Raw genomic sequence first — 24742 nt, forward strand, 5'->3', positions numbered from 1 at the left:
GCTCTGGCCTTTGACGTATTTGCCGGATTAATTTTATGTTTTCTATGAGCATAAGAGGAAAATAGGGAGTTACTTTTTGCTTGGAACCAGACTTCAGGAAACATTCAGGAGACCATCCTGTAATGCCCACCTGTAAGCCGACCTGTGCGCTGGGTGCAATTCCCTAGAGCCTACGTCTGTTTTGGGGAGCTGACTGTCCTTGGAGGGATGAAGGTCTCTTGGCATTGTCTCATACCACCGGATTGGTTTTTGTTGAAACGGCTAGTTTGGAGCCCCACCCCCACCCCTACCCAAGTACTCATATGGGGTGCCTTGTGGTGATTTCCAAACTTGGAGCAGTGCACCAGTTTCACATTTGATGGAGCATCTCACACTCTCTGATCTGCTGCTCCCATAAGAAGTCCATCCAGCATTCTCAAAAGATTGGTGTCCAAGATGCCTGTTCCACAGGTGCTGATGACAAGCTGATTCTGGGATCTGGTCTCTTGCTGTAACACTTCTCTGCCACCCAAGAGTCTGTGCTGAGAGTGGGCATTGGGCAGGAGGGTGGCTCTTCCTGGGCCTCTGTTGGTGAAAGAGAGACCTGTGTGACGCGTGGGACTCTGGCGGAAATGTTTGTAAGTAGCGCATTGCCAGTAATTAACCATCAGAAAACCAGAGCTGAAATCTATGGGAGGATCCGTACCTGCCCCTTTGCTGCTGCTCCTGGCTTCACTTCTGCTTGCTTTTGACTGGGGAGACTAGATCTCCCTCCTGACCTTCTGGTTGGTGGCTGGCAGGCAGGAAGCAAAGCATCTTGATGCTGCCTTGCTATGCAGCCTGGAGAATTCTGAGCAGCTAGCAGAACTTCCTTCCTTCCTTTTCTTCCTTCCTCCCTCCCTCCCTCCCACCCTCCCTCTCTCCCTCCTTCCCTTTGTCCCTCCCTCCCTTTCTTCCTTCCTTCCTCCCGCAGTGAACAGGGGTGCCAGAAGTTTAATGGAGGCATACTCACGTGCATAGATGGAACATGAGCAATTGAGCACAGAGGAGGCTCCAACTTCTGGGGATGTTTCCAGTTTTTGAAAGAAAAGATATGTCCTTGGAGTGTGGGCGGAATGTTGCCCCCCCCCCATAGCTCCTGCTTTAGGCTACTTTCTCCTCCATGGTGCTGCCTCCTGGCAAGCCACCCCCTCTCCAGGACCTCCATTGGTTACTAAGAAGCGCAGATTGAGGAAGGGGTGCAGGAACCTACTTTCCTTGTGTTTGTGTTCTGCAGCTGAAAATTTGGGTCAAGCAATAGGAGGAGGAGGAGGCTCTTTCTCAGCTCAGCATTTCTGTTTTTCAAAGCCAGGTTCAACTAGCCCAGCCGATTTGTAGCTCATAGTCTCTGCGCTGCAAGACTTTTTGTGGCTGATCATGCTCGGCTTTACTTAGAGCAAAGGGTCTTGTGGCTTTCCCTCTTCCCGAGCCCTGAGTCTGAAGAAGCCTGTGTCGGCCTCCCTTTTTGCAAGAGCTTCGTCCTGGCATCTCTCTTGAAAGGCTGATGCCAAGGCAGGGATGCCGGGTAACTGAGTGTCAGGTCAGGATTCTAGTGGGACAAGATCTTTTGAGAGTCAAGGCAGGGGGAGGTGGACATGTTTACCTTTGGGATGCTGAATTTAGCTCAAAAGCTCCATTTTTTTCAAAGCAGACAAGTGCAGGGGTTTAGAGCAATGGGATGCTCTCTGCAAACATAGATGCATTCTGGGTCAGTGAATAAGAAGGCCTAAGAAATCTGATACTTCCGAGCTCTTATTTTCTCCCATCCCCAATTTTATACAATCAATACCACCAGTTTGCAATGCTGCTGACACGAGTGGCTATGCCCTCCTTCCCTCCCACCCTGAAAGCATAGAAGAGAGGGAGATCTTTCCTCATTCCAGCATAACAAAATGGGCCTTTAACACTACTCTGAGAAGCAACTATTGACCCTCCAAGACAGAGGTAGCAAAATTCTGAGCCAATTTGAATGATTGGCTCAAGAGGCTACAATCATTTCATGTCCCAGTGACATTCACCAAGACTTTCCAGTCTGGAGCCTCTGATTGCTCAGATGCAGAAGAGAACCTGCCATGGCCCCAGAGTGGAAACGAGGAAGTGAGCCTACAGTGGAAGGCTGGCAACATTTCTCGTCCTTCCTATGGGATGGTGTTGACCTTTTCCTGTTGACGTCCTTCAGTTTGGAAACAATTGTTCTCGTGTTTGCAGGCAGCAAGACCAGAGCTAAGAGCCGTCCTGCGTCTTGAGAGGAGCAATCTTGATGTGCAGCAGAAAACCTGGCAGCCTTATTATTATTATTATTATTATTATTATTATTATTATTATTATTATTATTAATTTGATTTGTGTGCCGCCCTATCACCATAGGACTCAGGGAGGCTCACAACAATTAAAATCAAACCAGATAAAACATGTTAAAATACATATTAAACACATAGTAAACATATTAAAACAATCCAAACCCCATCAGTCCAGGCTGGGCAATTTGAACAGCCATGTTTTTAATTCGCGGCGGAAGGTGCGAAGGTCAGGGGCCAACCGGAGTCCCAGGGGGAGTTGATTCCAAAGGGTGGGAGCCCCCACAGAGAAAGCTCTACTTCTGGGGATTGCCAGCTGACATTGTCTAGCCGACAGCACCCTGAGTAGGCCGTGTGAGAACGCACTGGGCGATGGGGAGCCGTTGTTGGTTGCAGATGGTCCAACAGATATCCTGGGCCTAAGAAGGGCTTTATAGGTAATCACCAGCACCTTGAATCTCACCCAAAGGGCAACCGGCAACCAATGCAAATCCCGGACGGAGAGGTGTAACATGGGAGTATCGGGACCCTCCCATCACAACCCGCGCGGTCGCATTCTGTACCAGCTGAAGCCTCTGAGTGGTCTTCAAGGGCAGCCCCAAGTAGAGAGCATTGCAGTAGTTTATACGGGAGGTGACTAGCGCATGAGTAACTGCGTAAGGCATCTCGGTGCAGATAGGGGCGCAACTGGCGCACCAGGCGAACCTGGGCAAACTCCCCCCTGGTCACGGTTGTTATATGATCTTCTAAGCTCAACCGTGAATCCAGGAGGACACCCAAGTTGCGTGCCCTGTCTACAGGGGGTAAAACTTCAGCCCCAATAAGCAAAGATGGAACCTCTCTATCGGACCGAGATGCCAGTACCCACAGCCACTCGGTCTTGGCAGGGTTGAGACAAAGCCTGTTCCTCCCCATCCAGACCTGTACCACTTCCAGGCACCGGGACATCACGTCAAGGGCATCACTGGGCTGGTTCGGGGTGGATATGAAAAGCTGGGTATCATCAGCATATTGATGCGGCCAGCCTTGTGCTCAGGGCTTCGACCCACTCAGCGTTTCCTTTTCCATCAATTGCAGGGTTGCTTCAGAAGTTCCGCTCCAAACCTGACGCACTTTCCTCCACAGTATCCCATTGAATGATCCGCCTGCGCTAATTAGGGGGAATCGCCTCCAGGGCCCAGCTTCAGAATTTTGCGGTGGTTTCCCTCCCAGAGGTCCACAACGCCCGGGTGGTTTGGTTTCCTTGGAATGCATGTGCGTTCAGAGAGGAAGAGAAAGGCTGACCCTGGAGTTGGAAGGAGCTGCCAGGAGAGAGGCCGTGGGTTTGGGTAGGAGCCCTTCGTAGCCACTCAGCCCAAGGACAGTGCTCTGCCGTCCACTGTGGCTTGATGGCCCTGTCTCTCGGGACCCAAAGTGGGAACAGCCCTGGGCAGTGTGGCTTGGAGAATCCAAGCAGGTGGCCCCAGAGAGGTGCCAAAGGTCAGTAACATGGCTGGAAGGCAGGATGCTGTTCTGATTGGAGATTTGGCGAGGAGAAGGTTGGCAGGTCTACATCAGGAGTGGGAAGAAGTGTCTGCCTTCTGTCCCTTAAATCGTGGTGCCGGCAGGGCCTGACTTCTGAGCTGTTCACAAGGAGAGTGGTGGTGAGGTACAGCGAGTCTCCCTATGAAAAACTCCACTCACCTGTGTTACTGGTACCATGTCCCCAGCTCTGCATCTTTGGCTGGATGTTGCAAGTCCCCAGTACTGCATCAGTCACAGCTTCTGCCTGGTGCTTTTTAGTAGCATTAGAAAGGCCAGCTCTCCCTTCCTCCTTGGAGTGGGCCCGGTTTTCTAAGATGTTCGGCCAGAGAATAGAACTGTGCAGCTCCTTGGTATTTTGCTCAGTTTGGCACACTTACTGGGAAGGTAGGCAAAACTGGCACTGGTACCTACAGCCCTGGGTGACCTGACCTTGCTTACAAAGCTTGGACTGCCCCACCGGGCAGACACATTGTTCTTTGGAAAAGAAGAAGTGGCGGCATTCAGTCCCTAGTGATCTTCTCCTTTACCTTTTGAGGATGAAAATTGAGGTGGTGATTCTGTGTTTAGCAGGGTTTTGTGCCATGGCTTCGGATCAAAATAGTAGAGCTTAAAATGTTCTCAGAATTTGAAAAATAAACAATGCCTTACATAGTACATGTATTTATGTATCCGAGGGAAGTCCTTCATAGTATATTTTTGTAATCAATCAGTTTTTTTAAAAACATAGCTCATTTTGCCTTCAGCAACCTTTACCAAGCAGGTTTATTGTGTCATTTTGTCCATCTGTTTGGATTGTTTGTGGTAATACTTAAGCTCCCCAGAAGCAAACCAGGAAAAGAAGTTGCTTGGACACAATCCTTCTCTCGTTCCTGACATGGAGTCTGGTCTCACTTAGTGGACAAATAGCAGGCAGGCCTGTTTTCCTCCTACTTTATATGTATGAATCAGTTAATAGCAATAACTCTGGACTCTCCAGAAGAGCAAGGAAAGGGGAAGGATCCCAAAGGAGCTTGGTCTCAGGCACTGTCTGCTGCCAGGGATCTGCACCAGTGGTGAAATCTGAACCAATTTACTACCGGTTTGCTGGCTGCGCATGTGCGCCAAACGCGCATTGCACGCATGCATGTGCAGTGCGCACAATGCACCAAATGCGAGATGCGCACACAGCGCACGCCAAAAGGAGGCATGGGGTAAGAAGAACAGCACCCGCGGGCGGGAGGTGATCAGCTGTGGTGTGGGATTTTTTTTTTACTTTAAAAGCATTTTTTATAACCTATTTGGCTGAATAGGTTGTAAAAAATGCTTTTAAAAGGTAAAAAAAAGGCTCTGACAATCACAAGGTACAGCTGTGATCATCAGAGCCTTTTTTTTTTTTTTACTTTTAAAAGCAAAACAAAACCTGCTCATGCGCAGAGGGTACAAAAGACATTACTTCCTGGTTAAAACCAGGAAGTAACGACAACAGGGCAGGTGGGCGGAGCCTCGCACCACGATTGCTACCGGTCCTCCGAACCACCCGTCACGATTGCTACTGGATCGGGCAATCCGGTCCAAACCGGGAGCATTTCACCCCTGGTCTGCACCCCTATCTACCACCTGCGGTCTGGCAGGTGAGACAGACTGCTTAGGGCAAATGAGCGCCACCCCTCCTCTGGTGGCCAAAGCGCATGTTTGTCCACTGGCAGAAACAAGAGCTTCCTCCTATTCTGTGGGCTGCTCTGAACTTTATGGGGGAAGTTTTGTTTCCATTCTTGCCCTCCAAGCCAGGCGGGGGGGGGGGTCTGCTCCTTTCAGTGAGAAGGAGCTTGTCAAAGAGGGTGCAGCTGCAGGGTAGGCAACCCTGAAATTACACTAGTGTTTCTAGGTGGGTACTGATAAAATTACACTTGTGTTCCTGAACTGAGTGTAAGTGTGTGTGGGGGGGAGGGCTCTGCAAGGTTGTGGACTCATCTGCCACTTTCCCCTACTCTGGGTGTGTGTGTGCACATGTGCAGGTAGCTGGTACGGTCAGAGTGCAGCCTTGGGTTTTGGTGCTGGGAAAGGAGTGAACTGCTGGCTTTCAAGAGTGAATGCCTAAAACGAGGCGATTGGCCTGCTGGAGGGTTCTGGCTGAAGTGACATCCTTGCAGTGGGGAGACCAGCTTTCAGAGGCAGCTTTTGGTAAAGAAAGGCTGTGTTATTGTAATTTCCCTGGGAGAATAAGCAGTGTTCCTTTAAATTGACATCAGATGCAGCTGCCAGACTTGCCAGCATAATGGAAGTCCTGGTAATTGCTATGGTAGTTCCTTTTATAGATCAGACCTCTTGGAATAAATTTAATTATTTGTAGCTGAATCCAGTAAAAACTCTATTTTCCCAGAGCCTCTGTGGAGCCCAGCAGAGGCTGCCTGTTCATACAGTGAAGGTTCCTTTGTGCTACATTGTCCCATTAGTTTTCTTTATTTTTATCCCACCTTTATTTTTTTTATAAATAACTCAAGGTATCAAGCATACCTAATGCTCCTCGCTCCTCCTGTTTCCTCCATAACAACAACCCTGTGAGGTGGGGTGGGCAGAGAGAAGGACTGGCACTAAGTCACCGAGCTGGATTTCATGCCTAAGGCAGGACTACAACCTGCCAACACATGTCAGACCAACCCTTGAAGGGCTGTGGATTGATTCTCCCAGAACAAATCTACTGGCTGGAAGCTTTACAGAGACAGATCCAAGCTTGAAATGAGGAGGAATTTCCTGGTGGTGGGAACAATTAAGCAGTGGGAGAGCCGGCCCCTGAGTCACAGGGTTCCACAGGAGTGAAGGTCGGATAGCCATTTGTCTGGGATGGAAGGAGGACTTCTGCCCCAGGCAAAGGTTTGGGCTCCCTTCCTGCCCTCAGACTGGGTGTTCTGCCCCTCCTCAGCTAGGTGCCATTTTGGGATAGCAGGAGGCTGCAGTGGCCAGGCAACATCTGTGCTGGAGAGTTTCTGCTCTTACCAGCCTTACCCCTTTCTGTGCGCATTTCTCTCTCGTAAATTTTCTACATCCATTTATTTGTTTAGCTTGTCTTGACACTTCAGCACAATGCTACAGTTAAACAGCTTGGTGGTCTGCCAGTCCTCTCTGCTCAAATGCTTTCTTGCTGGCATAGCAAGTAGAGGGGGGCTTGCAAGTAGAGTGGGGTATCATCTGGAACTCACCATTCCCCAAAAGTAGATGAAAAAGCTTATTTGGAAGCCTTGGGCAGCGAGTCGTAGGGGCTTTTGACTCAAGAATTGCCTGGAGGGGAGAGATCCATATGGGCTCACTGCTGGCAGGTAGACTTCCCCTGACCTGCCCGGCATCAAAGCATCCAGCCTGGATGATAAGCACGGGTGGTCGATAGGACGGGGTCTGTTGCAGGACAGCAGTGGAGCCCTAAGGCACGCGGCCTCGATCATGCTGGCACAATGGGAAGAATCTCTTCCCAGGTGCCAGCACTGCCACTTCAGGCGCCCCAGCTGATCTTTGCTCATGTTGTTGCAGGCCTACTTCCGGCAGGGGGTTGCCCTCCAGTACCTCGGGCGCCATGCCGACGCTTTGGCAGCATTTGCCTCCGGCTTGGCCCAAGATCCCAAGAGCCTGCAGCTCCTGGTGGGCATGGTGGAAGCTGCCATGAAGTCTCCCATGCGAGGTAAGAGGAGGCTCTTTGGCCAGGGTGGAGGAGGGGAAGAGTTGGAAGGCTCACAAGACACCCTCTTGTTGGATGACTACTCCCCTGACTTTGGAACATGGGCTATGCCGTTGGGGGATTTTGGGAACTGGATCTTAGGTTCCCATCCCAGTGGTGTGAACTGGCCTCTGCTTTTTCCTTAGAGTCCCTCGAGCCAACATACCAGCAGCTGCAGAGGATGAAGCTGGACAAGAGCCCCTTTGTGGTGGTTTCCGTGATTGGGCAGGAGCTGCTGACAGCTGGCCATCACGGTGCCTCCGTTGTGGTTCTGGAAGCGGCCTTGAAAATTGGCACCTGCAGCTTGAAACTGAGGGGCTCCGTCTTCTCTGCCCTGAGCAGTGCATACTGGTCTCTGGGCAATGCCGAGAAAAGCTCAGGCTACATGCAGCAGGACCTGGACGTTGCCAAGACCTTAGGTAGCCACATGATGTTGTGTGGGTGGGAGGGCAGTGCCACTGGGATCTGATGGTGGTGGGTTTCCGTGGGTTCCCTTTCTCCCCAGGAAGTTCAGGTGTCTCTTTGTGTGTTGCCACAATGATTGCTTTCTGGGCGTTAGGAAATAATGTCCAGGGGTCATCGGCAGAATTGTAGTGGACACTGTGGGCCTGCCAGGACAAGCAAAGGGGCTTGGGTATGAAAGGAAAGACAATCGAGGACCCATTCTGGTTGCCCCAGGTTGAACCAGGGGATGGGGTTTACCTGGCAGCCTCCTGAAGGCGCCTTCCAGCTCACCCTCAGCTTTGTTTGCTTCTCCTCCAGGTGACCAGATGGGCGAATGCCGCGCTCATGGCAATCTGGGCTCTGCTTTCTTCTCCAAGGGAAATTACCGGGAGGCCTTGACTAACCACAGACATCAGCTGGTGCTTGCCATGAAGCTCAAGGACAGAGAGGTAGGAGAGGAAGGCAGGAGCATGGAGGGATTGTTGAGGGATCTCTTTGCGGAGAAAAAGGCTGAGGCAGCACCGCAGAGCTTTGGAAAGCCAGAGCTGGCCTTGGAATGTCAAATCTACATCAGCTTGGTGAAGGCAGCCTGGCAGAAGAGTTCAGGTAGCCTTGGCACCGGCTGGCCACAAATCCCGCAGCGGTACCAGCCCTGACATGGGTGCTGGGAAGACAACGAGGCGCTGGGTGACAAGCTACCCTGTGCAGAACTGTCTCTTGTGCAGAGGTGCTGAGCAACGTGGTCTCCTTGGCAAGGATGAAGATCAGGGTTAGTGGTTGGCATCTTTGGCTCACTATCCAATCATCATCATCTTTTCATTTATAATTCCTCTGGGTTTACAGTTAAGATCTTTGTCAATACACAGCCTCTGTTGTGCCAAACTGTAACTCTTTGGGGAAGCTGGAGCATGATACAAGATGCCCCATTCCAGCAGCTCCCCAATTGCCCAGGTCTTGCAAATGAGAAGAAAAGCCCAGCGTGTTCCTTGGGAGGGGGTTCATCCATCCAGGGACATGACCTGCCTCTCGTGTGGCTCTGCAGTGGCGTTGCCCAGGAGGCTTGCCTGATTACCTCTGGGATGGTGCTTGCATGGGCTACTAGGGGAGACCAAATCGGAAGATAGCCCAGAAACAGATGCTGGGAGTGGGGAGGGCCTGTCGGGGTTCAAGCAAACGTGGCACAGCTGTTCCACCAATCTTTGTGCATGCCTCAGATAACTGTCCAAAAGAACCTGTGCACTCCCATGTTTCATTTTTTGTAATTAGATGTAACTCTTATAATACGGGAGGCTGTGGGCATTCGGTCCCTGGACGTCAGAGTTCGGTGCATTCAGGCTGGTGGGAGTCTGCCTGGCTTCAGGCCATTCCTCTAGCAGAGGCCAACTTGGCTCAGGGATGAGGATAGAGGGAGTGGAGGGCAGCGCTGCAGCCACCCTGAGTGGTGACATCTGGCCTTGGAGGGCTGGCTACATTGTGGGCATGACACAGTGGGACCAACCTTGCCCTTTGAAGGAGAGCCATGCCTACATGCCTTCTCAGAGACAAAGGGGGGATGGCCAGGAGGGCAAGGAGCAGTGGACCAAGTGGGCAAACTAGATGATGAATAGCTTGAGCTGAAGGGTCTGCTGCATAAAGCAGCACCATGGGAAGGCAGAGCTCACTGGGAGCCTGAACCAGGAGCAGCATAAACATTTACGATAGACACACAGATGACTCAGAATTATGGGGGAGGAGGATCCCTATGTGGGACAATTGCAAGTGGTGGGAGAGCCATGTCTGCCTGGGCTTGGGGAGGAAGCGCCCTCTTGCCTGTTCTTCCTATCTGCCTCGGTTGCTGGTCTCCAAAAGACCTGTGTCCTTGTGGGTGACTCTTGACCCCAAGAGTCACCCACTGGGAGTTTTGCTGGGCTCCCAAGATCCAGAATGGTCTTCCCTATATCTCCTTGAGCAGGTGGCCTTCAGGGGCCCGTGTCTCAGTTATCAGGGCGTTAGGTGTGCCTTGAGGGCTGTCACCACCTTCTGCAACTCCCTGAGGTGTCTCTTGGCTCTTCCTCGCAGGCTGCCTCCTCCGCCCTCAGCAGCCTTGGCCATGTCTACACTGCCATCGGGGACTACCCCAACGCCTTGGCCAGCCACAAGCAGTGTGTCCTTCTCGCCAAGCAAGGCAAAGAGGAGCTTTCTGAAGCGCGGGAACTGGGCAACATGGGGGCTGTCTACATCGCCATGGGTGACTTTGAGAATGCTGTGCAGTGCCACGAGCAGCACCTGGGGATTGCCAAGGCCCTTGGCAACAAGCGGGAGGAGGCCCGGGCCTACAGCAACCTGGGTAGCGCCTACCACTATCACCGCAACTTTGACAAGGCCATGTCTTATCACAACCATGTCCTGGAACTTGCCCAGGAGCTGGAGGAGAAGCCTATTGAGATGCGAGCGTATGCCGGGCTCGGTCACGCTGCCCGCTGCATGCAGGATCTGGAGCGGGCCAAACGGTATCACGAGGAGCAGCTGCAAATCGCCGAGAGCCTGCAGGATCGAGCTGCAGAGGGCCGTGCCTCTTCCAATCTAGGTGAGAGGATCCTTTCAGAATGAGCTTTTCTATGCTGCGCCCCCAGTGCCAGAGCCTGAGCCTGTATGTTCAGACAGGACCCCTCCTCAGACAGGCAGCTGATCGAGCCTCTCTCTTGGCAGCCTGGCACAGGACCCTCTTGATAGTGAGTGGTCTTCAGACAGAGCTGTGCAGCAGACGGTCATGGCTCAGCCCCCATGTTGGGTTTGTTACTCCCTTCCCCCAATCCCCCAGGATTCTTCAGTTTGGAGAAGAAATTCCCTTGGCTGGGATTTAAACTCCCAACTGCACGCCAAGGCTGTTGATGGTACCATTCCTCCCCTTTGCTGAAAATAGTAGAGAGGGTGCCAGCCCACAAACCAGGCAGACAGCTTGGGCAAGGGCTCGGGGCTAGGTATCTGTGGGGACCTGTGCAGGTACGCCCACAAAGCACCATGGCAACTTCAGGGGGCACCCCAGGACTCGACTTGGGAGAGACTCTGGGCTGAAGTTACACTGTGCAAGATGGCAGGAGAAACTTCTCTTGAGAAAGCTGAGGCTGAAAATGCAGAACAAGCCAGATAGGTGCATTTCTGGAGAGGCTCAGGTTCCTTTGCTGGCTCTCGTTCCTGGCGTCAATTCTGGCCCTGTGTTTATGCCAGGAACGAAAACCAGCAGAGGAAAGGTCCTGCAGCTTCCTTCAAAAAGCATTTCCTCTCCAGCTACCTCTATGGGACAGGGGCATCTGGGAGCAATCCTTTTGCACATGTTCTGTGATGGTGGGTACACCTCTCAAAGGAGCAGTACTGCTGTTCTGATGACTGGATGTGTGCGTGTGTGTGCAGGCTTGCGCTCTGTAGGACCAGAAGCCAGGCAGGTTAGGCGGGCCAAGGAGGAGGACTCCCCCCACCCTTCCCTTCCCCACCAGGAGACCACTTTCTGCCTGGCTGTTACAGCGGCTTTGCCTGGTTCCCTGTGCACACAGATGTGCTCCCAAGTTCCTGTTGGGGTCCAAGATGTTAGTTCTGGGGAACTAGTTGTTTGCTTGCCTCCCCTTCTGCATCCAGAGGCAGCCTACATTATCTGCAGAGACCAAACTTCTCAACCCAGAGAGGGAAGAGGCAGGGGGCGCTGGCTGAACCTCTCCTAGCTGCTAAGAGGCATGCAGGGCAACCAGCTGCCAAGTCATTATACTGGGGATCTTGCGGGTTGGGTGCAGGAGATTCCTAGCTGGGCTGTGTCTTTTCCTCCTGTGCTGGCAGAGTCCCACTTTTTCAGCTGCCTCCTGGCCTGAGCTCATGTGGGCTCCGGGACAGAGGCAGCTCTTTGCTATTCTTTGCAGGGATCATCCACCAGATAAAAGGGGACTATGAGACGGCCCTGAAGCTGCACAAGGGGCACCTCTCCATTGCACAGGAGCTGAATGACTACGCAGCCCAGGGGAGGGCCTACGGCAACATGGGCAATGCCTACAACGCTCTGGGCATGTTTGATTATGCTGTCAAGTATCACCGTCAGGAGCTGCAGATCTCCATGGAGGTGAACGATCGTGCCTCCCAGGCCTCCACTCATGGCAACCTGGCTGTAGCCTATCAAGCTCTGGGGGCCCACGACCGGGCGCTCCAGCACTACCAGAATCACCTCAACATTGCCCGGGAGCTGCGAGATGTCCAGAGTGAGGCCCGGGCTCTGGGCAACTTGGGGAACTTCCACTGCTCCCGGGGAGAATTCGCCCAGGCAGCCCCGTACTACGAGCAATACCTGCAACTCTCCCCGGAGCTGCAGGACATGGAGAGCGAAGGCAAAATCTGCCACAACCTAGGCTATGCCCAGTACTGCCTGGGCAACTACGAGGAAGCCGTGAAGTATTACGAGCAAGACCTGGCCCTGGCCAAGGACCTGCACGACAAGCTCAGCCAGGCCAAGGCCTACTGCAACCTGGGCCTGGCCTTCAAGGCCCTAGGCCACTTCTCTGAAGCGGAGGAGTGCCAGAAGTATCTGCTGTCCCTCGCCCAGGCCCTCAGCAACCCTCAGGCCAAGTTCCGAGCCCTGGGCAACCTGGGGGACATTGCCATCTGCAAGAGAGACGTGAGCAGTGCTGTCAGGCTCTACGAGCAGCAGCTGAGCCTCGCCCATCAGGCCGCAGACAGGAAGCTGGAGGCGAGTGCCTACGCAGCTCTCGGCTCAGCCTACCGTCTCCTGCAAAAGTACGACAAGGCGCTGGGCTACCATACGCAGGAACTGGAGGTACATCAAGAGCTGGGTGAGATGCTGGGAGAATGCCGGGCACACGGGCACCTGGCGGCGGTCTACATGGCCTTGGGCAAGTACACCATGGCCTTCAAGGGTTACCAAGAGCAGCTGGAAGTGGGCCAGAAGCTGAAGGATCCTGGCATCGAAGCCCAGGTCTACGGCAATATGGGCATCACCAAAATGAACATGAATGCCACGGAGGAGGCCATTGGCTTCTTTGAGCAGCAGCTGGCCACCCTGCAGCAGCTGAGCGGGAGCGAGGCCGTGCTGGACAGAGGCCGGGCCTTTGGCAATTTGGGCGACTGCTACGAAGCACTGGGTGACTATGAGGAAGCCATCAAGTATTACGACCAGTACCTGTCCGTGGCCCAGAGCCTCAGCCGCATGCAGGACCAGGCGAAGGCCTATCGGGGCCTAGGCAGCGGGCACAGGTGAGGTGAGGGGTTCTCAGGAACACGCTAACAGTAGAGGAAGAGGGCAGTTTACTTGGGGAGAGAGAGGAGGTTGGCAGAGCGGCTCTATTGCTCTTGCTGTGCCCCACTGCTAGGTGTGGCTAGCCCGGGCATGAAGCATGAGCAGCTGTTGCTATGATGGGCTGCTCTCTCATGGGGGGGGGCAAAAGAAGGGTAACCCTGGCATTGCCTTCCCATAGGGCAATGGGCAACCTGCAGCAGGCCCTGGTTTGCTTCGAAAAAAGGCTTGTGGTAGCCCATGAGCTTGGAGAAGCCTTTGATAAAGCCCAGGCGTACGGCGAACTGGGCACTCTGCACAGCCAGCTGGGCAACTTCGAACAGGCTATTTCCTGCCTCGAGCGCCAGTTGGGCATTGCACGGGATATGAAGGACCAAGCCCTGGAGGGCAACGCAGCTTGCGGCTTGGGCAACGTCTACCAGCAAATGGCAGAATATGACACGGCCCTTCAGTACCACCAGATGGACCTCAGCATTGCAGAGGAAACTAACAATCCGGCTTGCCAAGGCCGGGCATACGGCAACCTGGGCCTGACCTATGAGTCACTGGGCACTTACGAAAGAGCCGTGGTCTACCAGGAGCAGCACCTCAGCATCGCAGCCCAGTTGAACGACCTGGCGGCCAAAACTGCCTCCTACAGCAGCCTGGGCAGGACACACCACGCCTTGCTGAACTACCCCCAGGCGGTGATGTACCTGCAGGAAGGTCAGTAGCCACGCAAGGCCTGCAGCCGGGACACGCTCGAGGCAGGACATGGCTCCCAGGGGAAATGCTTCTCCTTAGAAGGGGGAGCTCTTCCTTGGGAGGGCTGGGGGGGAGCAAAGCCAGAGTCCTCCTCAGTGGTGTGGTGATGGGCAAATTAAGCCACGTTCTGGGAGAAGTTGGTGAAGAAATGTGAAGAAAGGAGGGGAATCTGGTGGCAAACCAGAGCGCAGCAAGAGGCTGGTGGGCCCTCAGATCCTCCGCTCCTTCTTCCTGCAGGGCTGAGGCTGGCTGAGCAGCTGGGGCGCAGGGAGGACGAAGCCAGGATCCGTCACGGCTTGGGCCTTTCACTTTGGGCGAGTGGAAATTTGGAAGAGGCTCAGCATCAGGTGGGCAATGGGCGCCTACAGGGACACCACCGTCCTTGGTTGAGTGGCAGAGATTGACCTCCCGACGTTGCTTCCTCTCGCAGCTCTACCGGGCTTCGGCCCTCTTTGAGACCATCCGGCACGAAGCGCGGCTGAGCATTGACTACAAGCTCTCACTGTTTGACCTGCAGACGTCTTCCTATCAGGCCCTGCAACGGGTGTTGGTTACGCTGGGTAAGAGGAGGGTGGATTTTGCGGGAGAGGAAATGGCAGGGGGTTGGATGGAGTGACTTCAGCACATGCTTGGGGCTGCTATGGGTCGGCATCTGGGCAGTCTTGCTGGCATAACCATTGGCTTAAAGGAGATGGGGATGGGGGGGAAGAGGCAAAATCAGCTGGTGCCTGAGGCTGATCTGTAGCCCCTCCCCCCTTCCTGGGCCACAGCTGAAATGTCACCGGGGGTGGGGGGGCTTTTGCAGGCCATCACGATGAGGCATTGGCGGTGGCCGAAAGAGGTCGGACGAGGGCCTTTGCTGACCTGCTGGTGGAGCGTCAGACTGGGCAGCAGGATTCTGACCCTTACTCTCCTGTGACAGTGGATCAGGTCCTGGAGACAGTGAATAGCCAGAGGGGACTGGTCCTCTACTTCTCACTGGCAGCGGGATACCTGTACTCTTGGCTCTTGGCTCCTGGGGCAGGTAGAGTAGGGGGCTGGGCGCACCCTCCTCCTGGGAGGGGACCGTGCTGCTCTCCCTCCTCCGGCTCCTCCAGTGGCTAAGAAGAGTCTGCTGCTTCTTCAGTGCCTCCTGGATGGGGGGGGGGGAGGTGTATATCTCTGACCATCTTCAGTGTTTTGCCCAGCAACATTTGCTTTGCTGGGGAGCCTGTCAGGATTCTGCCTGTCGAGTCTGCTCTGCTCTCTGCTTTTAGGGATCCTGAAGTTCCACGAATGCTACCTGGGTGAGAGCCCAGCTGGGCACTCGGGAGACTTGCAAGACAGGAGCTCGGGCCTGCATACACTCGCCAGCTCAGCGCTAGAGCAGCTCAGCTCCAGTGTACGAAAAGCCCTGGGGGTGGAGCCCCATTTTGTGAGGTGAGCGCCTATCCCTGCAGGTGTGTGTGGGGTCCGAGTGGGATTCTCGTCACCTCCCTTCCCCCAAGGTAGGGCTAGGCCAGAGGCAAACAGATGTACCCGGATGTGTATGTGCCAGAGGTGGGAAGTCAGAGGACGTTCCTTGGCTCAGAGGACGTTTGAGCAGTGGAGGAGATGCCAAGCCCTGGGCATTCAGGGGCAGCTGATGAATTAAAGCCTGTCCGCAACAAGACCGTCCGATCAGTCCAGTGCTTGTCAGTTGGAGCAGAGGCTGGTCCACTTCTGCCAAGGGCCTGTCTGCTCACTTCCATTGGCGTCCTCCACCACCATTCTAGTTGGGGCTCCAAGCACAGCTGTCCCTGAAGCCCTGCTCAAAGGACGGGGCCGGAGGAACTATTGTAGTGTGAAACAGCCTCCGATGGACTGTCTGTGGAGGCTCTCAGTCATCCAGGTCATGGTTGTCCCAAAGATGTTTTTTTCAAGAGGCAACTGGACTTTCTGGTTTTTCTTTGAAGACATTTTGCTTCTCATTCAAGAAACTTTTTCAGCTCTGAAGGAGAGTGGAAGAAGCTTCTTGAATGAGAAGTGAAATATCTTCCAAAAAACCCCCAGAAAGTCCAGTTGCCTCTTGAAAAAACCACCTTTGGGATCTCCAATGGACTAGAAACAGATTCTGATTGGAAAGTGTCCCATTCAGACAGGGAAGATTCCCATCCCAGAGCACTGGCAGGGAGACCTAGACAATTGATCCCCATGCTTGTAGTCCCAGCAGGATGCCCCCATCTGGGAAGGGACTGTCTGGATGAGGCTCTCGGGAGCATCTTCCTGTCGTCTTTTTGGAACCTTAATGGAGGGGGCAGGGCAGAGTTTGGCAGTGATCTCCTTGGGCTTTCTGACTCCCTGCCCCATCTTTGGCTTACTGTGGATGATCGGCAGAGACAGGATGCCGTACAGCTCCCCACCCCATGGCTGGGTCCGGCGTGACCCCCTGGCTTCCACCGAGGTCTCTTCCCTTTGCCAGCAGTGAGACGGAGAGCGAAGCAGGAGACCTGATGGACCAGCCCCCGGAGGAGATGAGTGGCAAGCTGAACTCTTCCAATGACCCCACTGGCTTCCTGAGGATGGTGAGCAGGAACAACCTTTTCAACAGGTGAGCTCCATGTGGCTGAACAGTGTCTGTGTCACAGGGGCTGTGGGGGCCGTAAATGAGGGAGGGCCACAAGGCAAGAGCTGGTTCCCCGGAGCTGCACAGGCATTGCAGCAGCCTCCTGGGGGAACTGTGGGTCTTCTCCCAACACTTTGGGGGAGGATGAGTGAAGCCTGATGCCTGCAGGAAAGAGGGAAGGTGCCTAGTTTCCTCAATGGAAGGCCCATCTGGATGGACATTGTGAGGTTCCAGAATGTTATTGGCACAAGGCAGCTAACCCAAAGCAGCAGGGGAGGGAAGGCAAGGCTGGGGCAGCCTCTATTCCCTCCTGACTCGGGAGAATCGCCAACGCTCCAAGGAGGCCGCAGTGTTGGGCGGCCACTCCCTTCCCTCAGCAAACCTGATGACCAACCTTGTTAGCTGAATGACTCTGCTGGGATCTGATGGATTCCACCGGGGAGGACAGGGAGATGGATTTCATCCCAGGCTTTGGAGCTGCACTTTCAGAGCCAGAGCTACAGGCCGATTGTTGGGGGGGACAGGGAGGGGCTGGCAACTGGAGATAAAGTAAGCCCCAACAGGGAGGGGCTGCCCGGGTGCTCTCCAGATGGAAAAAACTGCTGGCTCTGTGACTTCAGGCAAGCCGGTGGGAGGCGGGCCAGGCTCTTCCATGGTGGGGAGGTGGGAGGTCAGTCCTCCTCAGCCCCCCCCCCCCCGGTCTCATGCCTTCTGTCTCCATAGGAGCTGCCAAAGCACCAGCAGCCTCTTTGCTGGCCCTGCATCCTCCACAGCAACGGAGGAAGGCCTTGCATCCTCCCTACCTCGATGGCCAGACTCCTCCAGCAAGTCGCCCCTCCGAGTCCTATATGACATGCTGATTGGACCACTGGAAGGGGTGAGCTGGGCCCCAGATGGGCCCTGCGGAGCTTGGGGTTTTCCCATGGGGAGCAGTCAGATGGGCAGGGGCTCAGGAAGAGCTGCAGAAGCAGGGAAGGCTCCTTCAGGAAGGAGCAATTTTGGGGCTGAGGCCTCCATCTTGTGCTCTGGAACTCCTCAAGACCTTTCCCAACCTCTCGTGCTGTCCCCTCCTGGGTTGACACAGGAAAGGAAGCGCTTCTGGGTTGCTACAGCACTTGTGGCAGCTTGGATCTGCTGTGCCATTCCTGTTTCGCCTCACAGGGAGGAAAGCCCCTTGACAGCCACAGGAAGCGCAGGGTGAGATCTTGGGGATCAGCCCCAATGGAGAATCAAAGCACCTGGTGAGCGAGGACACGGAGGACGTAGCGGTGGCTGATGCAGTTGTGGGGGAGGATCCCCAGATATTGAGGGTGGCTCCGAGGGTTTTCCTGATCAAAAGCCCAAGAATGCTCATGCAGCTTTTCTCCCTTCACAGGGTCTGATGCACTCCAGTGGCCCAGTGGGGCGTCACCGGCAGCTGGTCCTTGTCCTGGAGGCAGAGCTGTACCTCATCCCATTCGCTCTTCTCAAGGGCAGCTCATCCAACGAGTATCTATACGAACGCTTCAGCCTTATTGCTGTGCCCTCCATCCAAGCCCTGAGTGCCAGTGCCAAGGTGGGCAGCGTGGGTCTTGTGTCCTCAGGGTGGCAGCCAGGAATATCCCATTCTGTTACAGGCTCCCTTGGTTCTTCCCCTGCTTCTCTTGGTGGAATTTTGTCCCAGACCGCTCTGCCTCTTCTGCAAGGCTGGGCTGCCCAGTAGCCACTGCTCCAAAGGGGGAGCCAAAGCAACGAGCGGGGGCCCTTCCTTTGCTCCTCCATCCATCCTCTGGTGGCTCTCGAGATGCTGGGCTCGCCTGCCTTTGTTTCTTACTCTCCTGGAAAGATGGGGCTACCCAAAAGGGCACAGAGCTCAGGAGAGGCAGAAGCAGGGCCAACAAACAAACAAACACTGATTCCTTCAAAGGGGCAAAAGGTGAGTTCTTTGGAGGGTGGCTACACATGACCGGGGGATTCTCATAGCAGTGGCTGGTAGGTAGGGATAGAAGGGGTACTGCTGTCACTGTTGCTGCTCTTCCCAGTGAAGTTGAGGGGTCTCTTTCAGGGCCAGGCCAAGAAGAATGCCTCAGTTTATGGCAGCTCCTCTTCCACGGCTGCTGTCATTGGCAACCCGAAGCTGCCACCCTCCGTGATGGACCGCTGGCTGTGGGGGCCCATGCCCTCTGCGGAAGAAGAGGCCTATGCGGTATCAGAACTGCTTGGCTGCCAGGCACTGGTGGGCAGTGCAGCCACCAAGGAGACAGTGATGAGTGCCCTGGCACAGGCTGAATGTGTGCATTTCGCTACGCACATCTCTTGGAAGCTGGCTGCCCTGGTTCTGACACCCAATGCTGAGAGCATAACCTCCAGTCGCAAGGGGTCCTTTGGAAATTCTTACACAATCCCAGAGTCTTTGCGCATGCAGGACGATGCAAGTGATGTGGAAAGCATCTCGGACTGCCCACCACTGCAGGAGTTCCTGCTCACAGCAGCCGATGTGCTGGAACTTCGCTTGCCAGTCAAGCTGGTGTTCCTGGGTTCCTACCAAGAATCCAACAGCAAGGTCACAGCGGATGGGCTGGTAGGGCTGACGCGGGCCTTCCTAGCTGCCGGTGCCCTCTGCGTCCTGGTCTCCTTATGGCCAGTCCCAGTGGCAGCATCCAAGACCTTTGTGCACACCTTCTACTCTGCCCTGCTGAACGGGCTGAAGGCCAGCGCTGCCCTCGGTGAGGCGATGAAGAGGCTGCAGAGCAGCACGCTGTTTTCCCACCCCTCCAACTGGGCAGGTGAGGAAGGGATAACAAGTCTTAGAAAAGCTCGTGGGGAGCCAGTCACAGTCCTGCGGGAGAGGGCAACTGCTATGCTGTCCCCTGGGGGCTTAGGAGTCGAGGGAGAGAGACCGGTTGCCATAAACAGCAGCGGCCTTGCCACTATAACTTTATGTGCCTAAAAATGCTGCCTTGTTCTGCTATGAGGCGACTCGGAGTGACAAGAGATGCATCAAAGGCAGGGGTGAAATCCAGCAGGTTCTGACAGGTTCTGGAGAACTGGTAGCGGAAATTTTGAGTAGTTCGGAGAACTGGCAAGTACCACCTCCGGCTGGCCCCAGAGTGGGGTGGGAATGGAGATTTTGCAATGTCCTCCCCCCAGGAGTGGGGTGGGAATGGAGATTTTGCAGTATCCTTCCCCTGCCATGTCCACCAAGCTACACCCACAGAACCGGTAGTAAAAAAAATTGGATTTCACCACTGATCAAAGGTACTCAGAAATGTGAAGCTGTGCAGGGACCGAGGGCAACCAAGCAGAACAGGCAGAGCTCATGATCTGGTGGGGCCTTTGCCTGTGTCCGTGTGCCCCAAGGCTCCCGTTTCTGCTCCTCAGGCTTTGTGCTGATCGGCAGTGACGTGAAACTCAACAGTCCTTCTTCCTTGGTGGGGCAAGCCTTGACTGACATCCTGCAGCACCCGGAACGAGCACGAGATGCTTTGCGAGTCCTGCTGCATCTGGTGAGGAGCATCAAGGACTCAGCAGTCTGTCGCCTGAGATCACTGGGGTGCCCTGGAAGTGCCTAGGCAGCTCACTCCCTCACCTCCCTCTTAGGTGGAGAAGTCCTTGCAGCGCATCCACAGTGGGCAGCACAACTCCATGTACACCTCTCAGCAGAGTGTGGAGAATAAAGTTGGCGGCATCCCTGGCTGGCAGGCCCTGCTGACAGCAGTGGGCTTCCGGCTGGACCCTCCAGCCAGTGGGCTTCCAGCCGCTGTCTTCTTCCCCACGGCGGACCCCGGGGACCGACTGCAGCAGTGCAGCAGCACCATCCAGTCTTTGCTTGGTGAGTAAAGGTTGGGCCCCTTAGGGTAACCTTGGCACCCTGGGCTGCAGCGACCGAGTCCTTCAAGTTCTGCCTCCCCTCGCAGGTTTGCCAAATGCTGCCCTGCAGGCCCTCTGCAAGTTGATCACCGCCTCTGAAACAGGAGAGCAGTTGATTAGCCAGGCAAGTATTGGCCTGCCTTTGTGGCAGTGGGGCAGGCTGCCTCTGGAGGTCCCAGCTCCAGGCACGGCACCTGAGCAAATGCTTCGCTCTCCCCCTCTTGCTGCTCCAAAGCATCGAGCTGCTGCCCTGCATTCCAGCCTAGCTCTAAATATTTCTCTTTCTCTCTTTTTCCACCCTCTCCCCACCCCCTACCTGCCTGCCCTTTCTACTCCCCAAAGGCTGTTAAAAATATGGTGGGAATGGTGAGTACAGGATCCCCCCCTTGAATCCCCTGGGCCAACAGGGGGCGATGATCCCCCTTCCCTGCTTATGCAGAGGGGCAGCGCTGGGTGGGTGGGGCTTCCTCCTTTCTTCCTTGCTGCTTTTGCACCCCCATTTCTTCCCTGATATTTTCCTGGGGCAAACCTTGAGAGGAGGATAGGGCAGAAGGGTGGGCTAGGACCAACTGACTGGCAACTCCTCCTCCTCCTCAGATCCATCAGGTTTTAGTGCAGCTGCAGGTTGGAGAGAAGGAGCAAGATTTCGCACTGGCCCCGATTCAAGTCTCCATCAGTGTTCAGCTTTGGCGGTTGCCCGGTTGCCATGAGTTTCTGGCAGCTCTTGGTAGGCAAATGTCTCTGGAAAGACAGGGAATTCTATGGGGAGCAGGGCTGGTCTCTCTTCTTGTGCTCCCCAAGAGGCTTCCACAGCCTGTGCTGGGCTGGAGACAGGCAGAGGGTCTGCGTTGGGGCGGGAATCTGAGAATCTCATAGGGGGCTCATCTGGCTCTGCTTTGCTGCTTGCAGGGTTTGATCTGTGCGAGGTCGGGCAGGAGGAAGTGATTCTGAAGACAGGCAAACAGGCCAGCCGCCGGACAATGCATTTTGCACTCCAGACTCTGCTGGCTCTTTTTGGTGAGGCTCTTTCTGAGATGAGGCGGGGGGGCGGGGGCAGGCATGGAGATTTGGGGGGGGAGCAGCTTCTTTTCCTGGGCTGGGGAGAGTCACTAGGACAGAACGATGGAAGAGCCACAGTTGCAGGGCTTCTGGCTTCCACAAGCAGTACAACATATTGATGTAGGCTTTCACAGCTGGCATCTGAAAATATGCAACCATAGTTGCCAAACCCTGAAGCCCAACACTGCCCAGGGCAACCGTACTTTGGTGCACAAGAGCCGATGATGCCACTTATCCCAGTCGCGGGGAGGGGGAAGAGCTTAAGGAAAGCAAAGAACCATCTGAGAGAGGGCAGACAATCTTGGAGTATCTGTGAAGCCAAAACACCTTGACTTTTGTGGGCCCTCACCTCTTGTAAATGGGAGGACCTTAAACCTGTGTTGCCCAGTTGTGCTGCTTTAGAATTAATTTGCTGTCCCACTTCTCTCTAGACTCCACAGAACTTCCCAAACGTCTGAGCTTGGACAGCTCCTCTTCGCTTGAATCACTGGCCTCAGCCCAATCCATCTCCAATTCCGGGCCGCTCCCTGGCCACAATCCCCCCTTCTCTCCTATGGGCCCAGACAGCCTGGCCTCAGACGCCATCTCAGTCTACAGCCTGAGCTCCATTGCTTCTTCTATTAGCTTCGTCTCCAAGCCTGAGGGCACGTCTGAGGTAGGCGGCTCCAGGGGGCACCAAGACACTGAGAGGCCGAAGGCCATTTATCCCCAGAGGATCTCCTTACCACAGAGTAATTTCTCGACACAAACCAGAGCTGGTCCCAGCAAAGACGAAGAGGAATACGAAGGGTTCTCCATTGTGAGCAATGAGCCTCTGGCAGTATACCAGGAGAGTCCAGGCATGTTTTCCACAGACCACAGCCTCTCCCAGACTGGAGAAGTCAGAGGCTCTGTTAACTTCAAGCATAGCATCAGTTCCCCAAACTCCCCGGGCAAAATGACGCTCATTCCCAGCCCAAATTCCCCTTTCCAGAAGGTTGGGAAACGAACAGGTTCAGATATAGGTGAATCAGACCATTCCAGTACCGAAACAGATAGCACTGTTAAATCCCAAGAGGAAGGAAATGGCCCAAAGTTGGATCCTCAGGTGCTGGCCCAGAAGATCCTGCAGGAAACGCAGAGCCACCTCCTCGCCGTGGAGCACCTCCAGTGTGTTGGCAGCAGTCGCTGTCCCCACCAACCTGGCCGAAGCAGCAGCTTGGATGAAGGGACTGCCTCACCCTCCAGGGTCACCACCTTCCGGTCCTCAGAGACCAGCGCCTTTAGCAGGCCACTGTGCTCCAGTATCAAAAGTCAGCCTTCTCCTACCCCAGTGAGGCCTGAGCTCCTCCTTGGGAGTTCCTCCCTGCGAACATCTAGTACTGGAGACAACAGCCCTTCTCCCTCCGAGATGTCCACCAAGGAAAGTGCTAGGCAGCTTTCCCTCAGCCTGGACTCTTGTCGGCCTGTGGCAGAACAGCCAGTCTTCAGGTTGAAGTATCCCAGCTCTCCATACAGTGCCCATATATCCAGGTCTCCGCAGAACATCTCCCCCAGCTCAGGACATCGATCCCCAGCGGACAGCACTTCCTCCCCAGCCCTTTCCTATTCCTCTGCCAGCTCGGCCCGTTCCAGCCCCGCCAACCCACCTGCCCTAGACAAGCTCAAGATGGCGGCCATCGATGGAAAGGTGCAGGCCATTCACAATCTGAAGATGTTCTGGCAAAATGTCCCCCAGCAACCCCCCGGACCCATGAGGAGCTCCCACAGCTCTTCTGGGAAGGCCTCCAAACGAGATGTGCTGAGCCTGCTGAACCTGTCTCCCCGGCGTAGCAAAGAGGAAGCCACCGACAAACTGGAGCTGAAGGACTTGTCTGCTCCCTGTGCTCTTTTGCAGAAGAACTCTCCCAATGGGCGTAGACCTCCAGCTGACTCCAGCAGCGCTCTAGAGTCCAGCTACCCCATACGGCTACCTTCTGGCAATGGCTACAAGTTTTTGTCACCAGGAAGGTTCTTCCCTTCATCGAAGTGCTGAATCTCAAGCGGCTCATATTTTTGTTTGCCTAGGTGGAGTTTCTGGGCCTTTTCCTGTTCACCAGCTTGAAAGATGCAGTACAGTGGGAAGCAGGTTGGGGAACTGGAGCCCAGCAAGATGGATTTGAGCAGAGGCCAGGCCTATGGATCTTGCTTAGTGACAGCCGGCCCTTCGTTGTCTTCTTAGTTGCCACTCAGTGGTGCTGGGTGGGGGAGGGGCAGCAATTCTATTAGATAGGATACACAATTTTTTGTGTAGAAATACAAGCCATTTTGTCAGTGCTTCCAGGAAGGGTTGTGAGAAGGCTTCACACTGGCAGCCGGCTGAGAAGCAAAGTAAGGTCACACAACTGCTTCTATCTCAAGGGCCAACCCAGAGGCTCTCCTGGCTGTGCCAGGCAGACCTCCTTATGGCAGCACAGGAACCGGCGGCAGGCTCCGCGCGGTGCCGTTCCCCAAGTGACTGGGCACTGGCCGCACCAGGGATATCTGTCCGAGGCCGGAGTGGAAGGCTGCTACACCAGAGGCCTCTTTCTTTCTCCCAGCGTCTCCCTATGTCGTCGGTCCCTCCGTCTCTTCCCGTTTAAATTTTGTGTCCTGTGAGGGGGGTGGGGGAGGGGGAGGGGGGCGGGAGGACAGCGGGTATCATTCTATCCCATGTCGGGATCTTTCCTTAGTTTGCATGCAGCCGTGGCGGCCACGGCCACAGGAGAGGAGCGAGGCGCCTCCTTTCTGGGCTGAAGGCGCGCGACGGGAGGCCCGGCTTCCCCGCTCGCCTCGGGGCCAGGGAAGGAAAAGACCGCTGCGGCCTAAAGATGCCCACGTCTGCCGCCGGACTCGGGGTCGCTCCCGGAGGACCCCGTGCAAAGCCGCTCCTGGCGGACCTCCACGACGGTGCTTCGAAGGCCCCCGTCCCGTCCTCGCCGGGAAGGAGCGCCGCCCTTCGGCCACGTTTAGCCCGACGGACTTTTTTTGTAGCCGCGCCTCCGTTTCCGGGCGCCGTTACGCGTTTTGTATTCCGAGTCCGCCTTGTACAGAGGAGTCCCTATTTTTATGGCACTTGCTGAGGCCGCCTGGCCGCCCTTTGTGGTTTCCGTGTCTTATTAAAGCATGAACTCTTCTCTCGCGCTCTCTCTCTCTCTCTCGTGTGTTCCCGGGGTGGGGGGGGGAGGAGAGTGGGGGAGGCGCTTCCTTCAACGGGACTTCTGGGCTTTTCTTTGAAGACAGCGCTCCCCCTGGGGAGGGGAGGGGACGTT

General features: G+C 55.0%; 1 protein-coding gene across 4 annotated transcripts in view; it reads left to right on the plus strand.

Moving 5' to 3' along the window:
* The window catches only part of TTC28 (tetratricopeptide repeat domain 28), a 34989-nt gene extending 10376 nt beyond the window's left edge, over nucleotides 1–24613 (plus strand). For 2 of the 4 annotated variants that reach the window (XM_060682142.2, XM_060682144.2), the window contains 21 exons: nucleotides 7341–7488; nucleotides 7671–7943; nucleotides 8287–8417; nucleotides 10027–10534; nucleotides 11856–13197; nucleotides 13419–13942; nucleotides 14219–14328; nucleotides 14412–14541; nucleotides 14787–15005; nucleotides 15238–15400; nucleotides 16422–16550; nucleotides 17289–17442; nucleotides 17941–18120; nucleotides 18610–19330; nucleotides 19926–20050; nucleotides 20145–20376; nucleotides 20462–20538; nucleotides 20757–20780; nucleotides 21012–21141; nucleotides 21324–21431; nucleotides 21905–24613. In XM_060682142.2, the coding sequence (XP_060538125.2) occupies nucleotides 7341–7488; nucleotides 7671–7943; nucleotides 8287–8417; nucleotides 10027–10534; nucleotides 11856–13197; nucleotides 13419–13942; nucleotides 14219–14328; nucleotides 14412–14541; nucleotides 14787–15005; nucleotides 15238–15400; nucleotides 16422–16550; nucleotides 17289–17442; nucleotides 17941–18120; nucleotides 18610–19330; nucleotides 19926–20050; nucleotides 20145–20376; nucleotides 20462–20538; nucleotides 20757–20780; nucleotides 21012–21141; nucleotides 21324–21431; nucleotides 21905–23487 (7011 nt within the window). In that variant the 3' untranslated portion in view covers nucleotides 23488–24613. The remainder of the gene's footprint in view (nucleotides 1–7340; nucleotides 7489–7670; nucleotides 7944–8286; nucleotides 8418–10026; nucleotides 10535–11855; nucleotides 13198–13418; nucleotides 13943–14218; nucleotides 14329–14411; nucleotides 14542–14786; nucleotides 15006–15237; nucleotides 15401–16421; nucleotides 16551–17288; nucleotides 17443–17940; nucleotides 18121–18609; nucleotides 19331–19925; nucleotides 20051–20144; nucleotides 20377–20461; nucleotides 20539–20756; nucleotides 20781–21011; nucleotides 21142–21323; nucleotides 21432–21904) is intronic. The other 2 variants (XM_060682143.2, XM_060682146.2) reach the window with 2 other exon arrangements.
* The last annotated feature ends 129 nt before the right edge of the window (nucleotides 24614–24742 follow it).

This window comes from Pantherophis guttatus, chromosome 17, assembly GCF_059756535.1.
Source record: "Pantherophis guttatus breed Tessera chromosome 17, ASM5975653v1, whole genome shotgun sequence".
In the NCBI taxonomy this organism is placed as follows: Eukaryota; Metazoa; Chordata; class Lepidosauria; order Squamata; family Colubridae; genus Pantherophis; species Pantherophis guttatus.